Genomic DNA, 11,890 nt, shown 5'->3' on the forward strand with positions numbered 1-11,890 from the left:
TAGACGGGAATCTCTGAACACACAGCGCATCAAACCCGTAAATGGATAGGCTACAGCAGCAGAAGAAGTTTTAAGTCTAAAAAATAAGTCATACCTAATAAAGTCCTCACTTGGGTGTATATTATTATCAGGAAAGTTGAATGTTTTATCTGACTACTGAAAATCCCCCTCTAATGTTTATATTTGCCATTTTGAAAACAGCGCATCATTTTGTATCCAAAATATGTATTCTGTTTTCTTAAATCTTTCAGCATAATTAGTTTAATTCGTAAGAATGGGAACTATCAATTTAAAGTCATTGGATTAGTTTTGCATTTGGCAGGCTGACTGACCAGGGATTTTTGTGTGAATTTGTGCCCTCTGGCGGCTATTGAACGAAGTGGTACTTTTTTCCCCACAATTCACATTTCTGCACTTAATATGACAAGTAAACTGTCTGGTGAGAGAATTTGTGAAATGGCTGTCATTTAGGACCACCTGTAGAACAAAGATCAAATCATTACAAATCGATACAAAGCCACCTCTATAACACATCCATATATTTTTATTTTGTGATGTTGAAAGGAGGGTGGGTGAGAGATTGTTTTTTTATCGTCTGGGATCCACAAATGCAACAACGAATGCATGTGGATAGCTGCCTATGAATGGCTTGGAGTAGGCTGTTTTACCAAAACAGTTAGCTAAACGGGTAATTTCTAGAAATAAAACGTCTTCTCCCAGATTATGTATGTTTAGATTTTCAGAGCCCAGTAAATTGCAAACAACACGCAATTGTTTTGATAATCCAATGAAAATCAACCCTACTCCTCCCGATCCGTGAATATGACCCGGAAGCCACTTAAATACACCAATCGCAGCGAAAGGCATTTACTTCCTGTTGATCAACTATCCAATGGTGAACGATTATTCAGTCTTCCATTATAGTCGGCCTACGTAAAACACACATGTTGCTAGCTTGCTTGTTAGCCAGTCCGTAACATTTAAGTGGCATACAAATATTTCAATGAATGCCAGTAAGTATTAGCTAACATTACTAAGTGCGTTACAATTGGAAAATGGCACATTTAACTACAAACCCTGCCATCAAAGAAAGGTAATGTAAAAATATGCTCGCTAGTAGCTAACGTTAACTGTGTTTGTTAGCGTTTTTATTGAATGCTATCGGTACGGTAACAATAATTAGCTATTTGGATACCAATCACGGCAACTCACCATGTAGATCTTGCATTGCGTTTTATGTAACTAGCTAGCATTAATATGTGAAGTTAACCAACCTAGCTATGTTGGTAGGTCTATTTGGGTGGTAAACCGAGAGCCACCTAGCTTCATTCGTGTGCTCTGGGGCGGTCTTAGGACACGTCATATTAGGAAACGCTTAAACTAACTGATACAATCTGTATTTTTCAATTCAGTGTAGCTTGAACCTTCATTTATTTATCAGTATCGATATACCATGTTGGTATTCAGCATTTTATGTCCGGATGTTGCAGTGACTATATTATACAGTAGCTAGCTAGTGTTTATAACTTTAGCTAATGTAACCTTACGACGTTATCTGATATTCCTGCAGTTGAGCTACATTTGTTTTCCCCTGCCAATTTCTGTATTAATGGAAAGTAACTGATTTTGTCTTGTACGTTGTTAATGTTATTATTATTGTTATTATTATTGTTATTAGTAGTAGTAGTAGTAGTAAAGTCCTTTCATTGAAGCCTAAATGTTGATGACAGAGCTGTTTCCAATCTATACGTTTCTGAAACTTTGTTTTATTTTAGGTTCATGTGCATATACCCTGCATATGTAAACAATAAGAAGACGTTAGCGGAAGGAAGAAGAATACCGTCTGAAAAGGTGGACTAAATACTGCTAAATGATAATGGTTGTGTTGAAGTATTGAAAATTACTTAGTATTTGTGATTAAAAACTTGGATGTTCATTATGAGTTTTAATTACCAAGACCGTGATTTGTTGTTCCGTTGTATACCTCTCAAAAATTAAGGCAATATTGTGGTCTTGAAACAATAATTGACAATGACATGGTATGCATATCACAGAGCATTTTAAAATAATAAATTTCACTTCTTTTCACGATTGCACTGTTGTGTTTAGACCTAAATGTATTCAAGTCAACGGGATTGAATTTACACAGCTGATGCATGGTATTGACATGCATCTGTATATGTGGGAATACTGACGTGCTGCCCTTTTACAGGGTGTGGAAAATCCGACATGCTCCGAAATCCGGGATGTCCTCTCTGCAGCCGGAGTGAATGTGCTGGTTGAGGTATAGATGTGTAGTTTTATTCAAATTTATTATGAATGTTTTTTGGAGGCGGTGTGTGTTCTGAATTGAAATGTCTCTTGCGGGCTGTAGAACAAGATGTACCCCAGGGAGTGGAACCGAGATGTGCAGTTTAGAGGAAGGGTCCGTGTCCAGCTGAAAGAAGAAGATGGAACCCTGTGCCAGGAAAGGTTTTCATCTCGTGAGTCACTTTTGCTCGAACGCGCCTCAACACTCCAGTTCATTTGGCATGACAGGAGGATACAGCATATGACATGATGGCATTTTGTCATTAAAATATGCGCATGCATGACCTGTGCTTGTACTCACAACAGCATATTTCCCTGACCTAGAATTGTCAGAAGGGTGACAAGGATCTGCGTTTGTGTGTTTTAATGCAATTTGAGAAGGAATTAAATGATGCAAGCTGTTTTGCCGTCATTTTTTTGTTAACCAGTTGGATAGACAAGTTCAGTCAAACAAAATAAAATAAGACTTTTCTTGAAGTGGGTGGTGCGTGTATAGGGAATAAGGAGGCTGAGTGGTACTTGTACTGTAATTGACCTTTACACCAGTAGTGACTGGGTATGTGATTGCCATCAGCATATAATAATAATTTCACTGGTGAAGGTGGTATGCTGAAACCTTAGAATCTTCCTCTTAACTAAAAATGTTGAGTGTGGATCTTTCCAGAATGTACTATAGTTCCTGCGATAGGTAGACCATCCCAAGTTGATGAAATGTGTGCTCTTTTGCTTCCTTCAAATTTGGGATCTTAAAAAGTTGTCGTTGGGTGACTTGACCACATACAGCATTTTATTATTTTGGGGATATAAGTGTTGCTTGTTGCATATTGACAGTACAATTGTTTACATCTTTTGTAAACCAAACGGATGTCTATTTTATAGGATGCGCAAATAGCTAAAGCAAAGGACATGGATTTTACATATCTCATTGTCTTGTGGTGCTGATTCAGTTACTAGTTGATTTTGTGCACCATATCGATTTTCCCTTTCTACAGCCTTTCCATAACATTGTCAGTGAATGAGTTGCTTCTGAGCACATAATATATTTTGCCTTGGAGTATTACAGTGAAACGTAAATATTGGACACCCCCTTTCACCGAGATGTATAATTTATCACGTTGTTTGAAAAATTCACTGAACGTGGAGAAAATGCATGTTTGAAAATTGATTTCAGAATTCCACATGCATTATTAACTTGAACGTCTGCAGAGCCTTTTTCATTTCTGTTGCCATGACACTTTCTCTGCGTTACAGTCTAATGAGCACTTAGACTCGCGTTAAACAATGACATTACGGGTTGCCTTGCTTAACCGCGGAACGTTTTTCAACCGAACAATTCATTTAGAAAAGTCGCATCATTCAAACCGCGCACTGCCTCCAGATTCTAATTATTCGCCGCTTTGCGTTTCCGCTCAACAGGTAAAGACTTGATGCTCTACGTGGCTGAAATGATACCGAAGTTGAAGACCAGGACACAGAAGAGCGGGGCCGGGGAGAGCAACGCCCAGCCGGGAGAGGGGGGCAGGAAGGGGAAGAAGAAGAAGAAGTAGTAGAGTTTGAACTCGTCCCGCTCGCGCCACTTTTCATCGCGACGAGTTCACAGCAGTCCCTTATGGCGGATCCGCGTGTTCACTGAGCATGAAGGACGTTCGCATAAGTGGCATTTCTTTAAAAAAACAAAAACAAAAACAAAAGGAGAAGAAGAAATGTGTGTTGCATGGAGGCAGACAGCAGGGAGGCTCTAGAGGAGTGTGAATTCCTAACTTGAGTTAATTTCCTTTCAATGTTTTTTAGAGACTGTCATCAGGAACATTGTGCCAGTATAGTTTGGCCATTGGAACAATTAGTCTGTCTGATGGCTACATGGGAATTTGTAATCGGTCTATTTTCTTTTTTTCTTTTTCTTTTTTTCCTGCCCCTCCTAGAAATATTTTGAAAGGGTTTTATTTTATCTTCATTGGTTAATTTATCTCACAAACTATGTGAGCAGAGTAATGGTAGTTTGCAAATAAATGCATTTCACAGACCTCCATTTGACCTCTCCATTTGACCTTTTCCGTTTGACGGCTCAGTTTCACTTTTCAGGCACCTTACTCTTTGCAGATGCGGTATTGTTGCACGTACTCAGTCCTAATATATAACATATTACAACTGAATCCTTTTTTGCCTTTGCTTTCAGTGGTTCTACCAGATTCGATGACATTTGAGAGCAAACTGAATTTCAGGTTTTCTTGTAGGTTCAATAGAGCTTTTCAGTGAGCTATTGAGTCGTTCTGACATAGCATTGAAGGAAAAGGCAAAAATGAAGTGTCTGTTAAGACCTTATATCTGGATCATTTCAAATTCTCTGAATGAAATTATCAACGCATGTTCATATTCTCGGTGTGAACCTTGGTTTTGTGTTCTGACACCATTTTGAAGAGGTCTGGATGGTGATCCAAATTTCAGAGCTCAAACTGCTGCAGTGAGCTTGAGAGCTAACATTTTGTCTACTCTTCATATAATCAATGGAACCAGTTTTCAGAATTCTTTATCTTTATGCTCTAATGTTATTTAAATGTGTGTAAAAAAAAGAAAAGAAACAAGGTGTACTTATTACATGGTTCAATTGATTTTATTATTATTATTTTTGTAATATACAGTAAGCTTTATCTAACATTACTTTTGTGACTCATGTCCTTTCATGACCTGCCAGTGGGCCTTCACCAATATTGTGTACCCACTGCACTCCGTGGTAATCGAGACCGTTGACTTTCTCTGCTTTGCTTTGCTTTCGATATTCGGTGGGCTACTTGCTATTTGGAGTTGAAAGTCGACACCAGAAAAGTGGTGACCGTAACTCGATCAAAAACTGTTAACAAGTTATTTAAACATGCTGACAGAGTTGACAGCACATCAACGTAAAGGGCTGAACGTCATTAACAGTCGATGCTTCGTCTTCATTTACTTTCGGTTATTATATTCATGATGACTGTCTGTGTGTGTGCGTGACCGCGTGTGTGTGTGATAGAGTGAGAGTGTTCGCGCCAGTGTTGTGAATCATTTTCTTTGGTCTAATGACAGAATCTTTCAACACAAGTGCGGGGAGTCCGTATTTAAGGGCACAGTCCTGGCAGGCTGCACATGGATTCTGACAGAGCCGTAAACACGTTCTGACATTGCGGCTGCTGCGGCTTTGGCGACGGCGGACTGTGTACTTGACTCTGCCCTTCATACCACCTGTCAGGCCCACACAGCGCCGCCTGTTTGAAAAACTTTGCTACTGTGCCCACCCTTCACGTCAACTCCTGAAACAGCATGAGTGCCATTTGTTCGAATTAGATTGGTGGGTATGCTGAATCAAAAGTTATTTCTGTAGTATTAGCGTACAATGAATTATAAAATTCTCAAAGCAATGAACAACCGCAGGCTTTGTTTCGTGGCAGAGACGAGTTAATCCCACTGTTTATAGCTTTGCTGTTGGTAATGAGTCTGTCCTTTACAGTTTATTTTTGTCTGTTCAAAGGGAAGAATGCAGTCATTTTTTGGAACCGCGTAATATGGGAAGATTATGCTGCCAAACTCTTACCGACTTATTGTAGTAAAGATATTGTAATGCGTGTCATATGAGTTTTTTATTAGAAAGAGGAGGGCAGATGGTAGCAGTGTTATGGGCGATACCACCAGAGAAAGTCATATTTGAGTGGTGATTGAATTTTAGCCTGTCCAAAAAATGAGCTTAATCAGCTTCGGAACTTAGACAAATGGACTCCACAGATGTATAACTGTACCGAGATGGGTTTGTTTCATTTTGAATTAATACACGGCGGGATGGTCATTTGCCTGCGATGATGTGAAAATTTGATTGAATTGCGCAGTGCTTCCCAGACTTGGTCTGGGTCTGGCTTGCATAATATCCTCCTTTAATGCAATTTAAGTTTGGCTCATTGCATTTGCTTCATCTTTGAACTCCATTTTCCACAAATCGTTTAATTTTAGTGCCCAGGTGTCCACAACACTGAGGACACCGCCGATATCGCCTGTCAGCCAAAATCAAATTACTAATGAAAAATCTTTCCAAAAATTATTGGTCATATAGCACATAAAAAGTTTCTTGTTAAGTGCAATTCATTAGTGGCACATTATAATTCAAGTATATTTCAGTAGTGCCAATTATGATGGGAAAGAAACACGTGACCTGCTCGTGTGCGTTACCATTTGCAATAGTATTTCCTTTTTAATACACAATAATCGGAAGCGCACACAGCTGTTGTTTCCCCATATAACCTGGCATTATTAAAGTTCATAAAGCATGAATGTCAAGCCCTTCTGTACGTACAGGACACAAGTGTACAGCTAATTATAATCACGTTAATGTGGGGATGATGATAGAGGGCACAGCCTAAAACAGAATGGCCAAAGTTGTGTTGATTTTTATGACCCAGGACCTTATTTGAAATAGAAATGGTATGAAGGAAAATTCACATGCTGGGCTGTTGATTTTCTTAGTTTATTTGTGTAGAGATACAAACACGAGCAAAGGCATTCGATTATGGGTTCGACAACTGGTTCATCATGGTGACCGACAGTATGTGAGACGTTTGTGTAGGCAAGCCGCAGGGCTTGTCAGTACTTGTCAGTGTTTCGTGCTTTCCAACTCTATAAATGTATGAACGGCGGATGCCTGGAATACTGAAGTTATTTCAAATTATATAAATCACCAGTTTTGTATTCCGAGAGAACTAGCATTCATGTCCCTTAGACATGGAGGCTAGCAGAGCTAACAGAGCTGATGAACATTGATGGCTTGTTTCTAACTGACCAGAGATGTTGCTTCTCAGCTATTGCTAGTGTCAAATGTAATTTCATCAGTCATCTTCTAGTAACAAAGGGGAAATAGAAGACTTAACAGCAGAAAAGAGGGATTACATTTATATTTTATATGCATAGGAGGATTTTGGCACTACATGGATAACAGGCAAGTTATGCATGCTTAATATGAATCACATCACAGATATTTATGATTTTACAAATTAGTAAGCATAAAATGTGTTTTTGCAAGTTAGTACATTCAATATTTTTCTGAAACGAGACCCAAGTGACAAAAATGTGCGATCCATTGTTCAATAACTAACGTTCCCGAACGTGCAAGGTCAGCTGATTATGCCGCCTTAAATTTATATAGCCTACGGCAGCAGAAATATTATCATTCTTAACAGTGAGAGAAATATATGCCGTCCCCCTTCCAAGTAAACCCAAGGGAAGTAATGTTTACAGTCGCAATCAGTTTGCATACCCTTATAAATATAGGCCATTATTAAATTCTCTGGAGTTTAGCAAATAAGACATTTTATTTTGTATTACACTAACGGGAAACTTGTAACAGTACTGCTGGGGATGCAGCCCCTGTAGGACCAACATCACAAGCTGTTAATTTATACACTCAGTGAGCACTTCATACGGTATTTATTAGACTTGGGTATTTTTTAGACTTATTGATGTTCTACAGCTGTAGCCTATCCACTTAGAGGTTTGACACATTGTGTGTTCAGAGATGCTCTTCTGCATACCACTGTTGTAATGTGTGGTTATTTGCGTCACTGTCACCTTCCTGTCAGCTTTGACCAGTCTGGCCCTTCTCCTCTGACCTCTCTCATTGACAAGGTGCTTTTTCCCAGAGAACTGCTGCTCACCAGACGTTTTTTGTTTTTCACACCATTCTCTGCAACCCTAGAGATTGTTGTGTGTGTAAATCCCAGGAGATTAGCAGTTTCTAAGATACTCAAACCACCCTGTCTGGCACCAACAATCTTTCCATGGTCAAAGTCACATACTAGATCACATTTCTTCCCCATTATGACATTTGCTCTGAAAAACAGCTGAACCTCTTGACCACATCTGCATACTTTTATGCGTTTAGTTGCTGCCACATGATTGGCTGATTAAATATTTTATATCTACCTAATAAAGTGATCACTGAGTGTAGTATGTTTTGCCCGATCTGCAGCTGGTCTTTCTAAGCGGCCGTTAAATGGAAGGCGTTGTAGAAAGTGGAATGGAAAGGCAGCAGCGGTTCGGCTAGCGCCATGCTAGGCTTGATCTTCCACGACCTCCGGCTTGGCCCTCCTCATGTTCTCCTCGTGTGCCTTCTTCAGGTGCTTCACGCGAATCTCCAGCCTCTTCGTCCACTCTTCGCGGAGCCTGTGTTAAGAGAACCGAGAGTGATTTCACATGATGTCACTCCGTTTATTTGCTGCCGTGCGAGCTGGTATAATGAACGAGCCTGTTCCCTCGAGCTTGTCTGAGGCCAGGGTCAGTGCGGTCAGCTAGGTGCTAGGGCGCCCAGTACAGAGAAGTCACGAGGGTGATGAGGGTATGAATACATATGGACCATCTTATATATATACACCTCCGCTCTATTCCCATTGACGATCTCCTGGTGTTAGGAATGGAAAATGCACTAAATACACCTCCGTTAGCCTAAATATAGGGCCATTTTCACACACTCTATTTAGGACTAAGTTTAATTTGTGTCTGTGAAGCCGGCCCATGAGGTGCTATCCCTGAACAATTCCACCCTGTCCCGGAGGCCACCTGGAGGCAGCCAGTTCAGTTCCAGTCAAGCGCTTTTCAATCAGCAGGCTCTAATGATTCCCTTCACCGAGTCAGTTGAGCCCCCGTCCCCCGGTTCTCGGGGCGCGGTGGCGGAGAACAGAGCCGGAGAAATGGCCGGATCGCGGACCTCCCACCCCGGAGCTGTGGAGTGTCGGTCGGTGCGTTCGTTATTTGTCTGGAGGGCGGCTCCGTTTTCGAGTGCCCTGCGCTTCTCCCGGCCCGCCTCGCATTGATTGGGATTATTGCATTTGAACTTGTTATAGGACCACTCTGATAATCCCCTGACCTTTTCCCCGGGCAGGCTATTGTGTAACAGCAGCGTGTCTAAAATTACTCCGCGCTATCTGATTAACACTTCAGATTCCCCTCCATTTCTCTCCGTCCTAAATTAAATCCAGCACTGTGGGGGTGACCGGCCATGCTGTGATCTGTATTTGGTGTGTGTTCAATTTTTATAAAGAATCGCTGTTTGCCAGTAATTAATCTTCAATGATGCAGGATGCGGTGCCCTGTTGCTACCGCTTGGAAACTTAGATAAATATGAACAGCTGCAAATTATATGTAGATCATTCCATATATTAAGTTAAGTTTAAACAGTCGTTTTCCCTTTGAAAGAGGGTAAAATCTATCCCTCCCATTTGAACAGACATAATGTATTTTCTCTCCTGGGAAGTGTTGCTTAACCAGTAATACAACAAGGAATGAGGACATATCTCCATTAATCTAACACTTAAAGTAGGATTGTGTCAGCTGTTCTGCGAACATACACATGCATACTAGCCTCATTGAGGGTTCTTAAAAAGGTCTGATTGGCTGAACACAATGGCGAGCATTTTTACTTTAAAATGTCAGAGCAGCATAGCATGTAATTTGCTATTTTGTACAACTGAAACTGCAGAACGAAATGCCAGCCCACGTATTATGTTGACATTATCAGTGTTTGTACCTCACTTACTGAGATTTTTCTATACTTTTCAGTTTCTAAGTCACTTTTTCAAAATCTTTAAAAAAATGGTATGTTGTTGATGGAAGCTAATACAGTATATATGTATCATTAAATAAAATCTAAATAAATATTTGAGATCCATAAAAGGCCTCAATTAGTTGTTTGTTTGGCAGAAAAATGCACACGCACATTCAGGCGCACACACACACACACGCACACACATACACGCCCACACACACACACACACACATGCACACTCACACACGCGCGCACCCACACATACACGCGCACACACACACGCGCACACACACGCACACACACACACGCATGCACACACACACGTACACATGCGCACACTCACACACACGCACACTCACTCACGCACACACACACACACACACACACACACGGGCACACAAACACACACACTCACACATGCTCACACACAAACACACACCCATTAGCACAGCTGCGTATCATACACGGAATGAAGAAACGATGTCAGACATTGAAGAAATACTTACTTGTTCAGAGCACTAGTATTCGCCCTTGACATTTCATCCATAGTCATTCGGCAATGATTTTCAATTTTCCGCTCCCAGAAACCTTTTATTGCATATTTATCATGAATCAGTGCCAGATTCATTCTCTAGAACAAACAATAATACAATGCAAGTGTAAAGTTTGTGGTGCCTATTTCAACAGAATACATCATGTTTTTTACACAGACCTACTGAATGATGACAGTGGAACATGAAATTCTGATGTGAATTAATATTTTCCATATTTGTATTTGTTTCAAATGTAATTTGAAACTTAAAGCACATTATTTATGGATACCAACATGTGCAATAACAGGTTGCTTGTTAATGCATATATGTGTTCACCTTTTATTTTATTAAAGTTTTTCAATGTTTATTATTGAAATTAAGCACATTCTGTGAACATATTGACATTATTGTTAAAAATGAATACAAATGACTAGTGCTCAGAACATTAATTAGCACACTGTATTTATTTTAAAAAAAATAGTAGATTATTATTTTTCCTTGTTTTGAATCCAATTACAGTTAATTTACTGAAATGAGGGAAAATATGTTTATCAGCATCCAAGTCACATATTACAAATAGAGTCTGGCTGGCTTATCATATTTATCATAAGATTGCATTTGTGACTCATACTTAAAGCCAATAAGAAAGTCAATCTGATGACTGAACAATATAAACCACATTTTTCCCTGCTGAGACAACACTAAATCGCTTCTGTGAATTAAAAACATTTCTGAACCTTTCACGCTGTACACACACACACCCACCCACCCACACTCACGCATACACACTTATACTGTGTGTGTAACATCATACAATCATACGTTGTTCAAGTTTGTTTTCCCATTAATGTTTTGTCTGAAAATTTAGAAACAATACACTTCAATGTACAGTGCAATTCAGGTAAAGACAGTGATAATAATTCTGTCAAAAGTAATCTTGAAAAAAGTTAACCAAAGGGAGTTCAAATTAAAATGGCGACATTCGCCCAAGAAGCGAAATACTTACTGCAGCGGGGAGTGTTTCTCGGTAACAGCTGTGAGAGCAAGGTGTGCAGTGCCCTGTTGTGCGACAACAGGATGCGGTCTCATGATGAATATGGTGCAAAATGAAGTGTCCTCTCTGTAACTCTGTCTTTATGAACTGTTGGCACAGGACCCCGAAAGCACCTGGCCTTCATTCAAAAGGGACGGGAAGCCTGGCCGTTCCGCCTCCTCTCTAATGTGAGATGGCTAATAACATTAAGATTAAAGAGGACACACAACAATGAGGAGGTGCTCCAAAGCAGGTGGCACAAAGACTGGTGTGCCCCCCCCCCCCTCCCCATTCCAGACCACACAGCACCCTTTTTAATCATGTCTCCGAACAGTGGGATGAGTGCTCTGTGTGTGCTGTTTGGCATTACGCTGGGCATGTCCGCTAATATGATTTGAGTGGCTCGCATCAAGTTTTAAGACTTTGGCACAACAAAGCAGGGAGAAAGATCAGCATAGC

General features: G+C 40.2%; 1 protein-coding gene across 1 annotated transcript; it reads left to right on the forward strand.

The window, feature by feature from the left end:
• The first annotated feature begins 877 nt into the window (after nt 1-877).
• On the forward strand, nt 878-4,339 carry srp19 (signal recognition particle 19). The gene is made up of 5 exons (XM_061259605.1): nt 878-1,093; nt 1,776-1,851; nt 2,213-2,284; nt 2,375-2,483; nt 3,727-4,339. The coding sequence occupies exons 1-5, from the start codon at nt 1,056-1,058 to the stop codon at nt 3,855-3,857; spliced, it is 426 nt and encodes a 141-aa protein (XP_061115589.1). The 5' UTR covers nt 878-1,055; the 3' UTR covers nt 3,858-4,339.
• The last annotated feature ends 7,551 nt before the right edge of the window (nt 4,340-11,890 follow it).

Source organism: Conger conger, chromosome 11 (assembly GCF_963514075.1).
Source record: "Conger conger chromosome 11, fConCon1.1, whole genome shotgun sequence".
Lineage (NCBI taxonomy): Eukaryota > Metazoa > Chordata > Actinopteri > Anguilliformes > Congridae > Conger > Conger conger.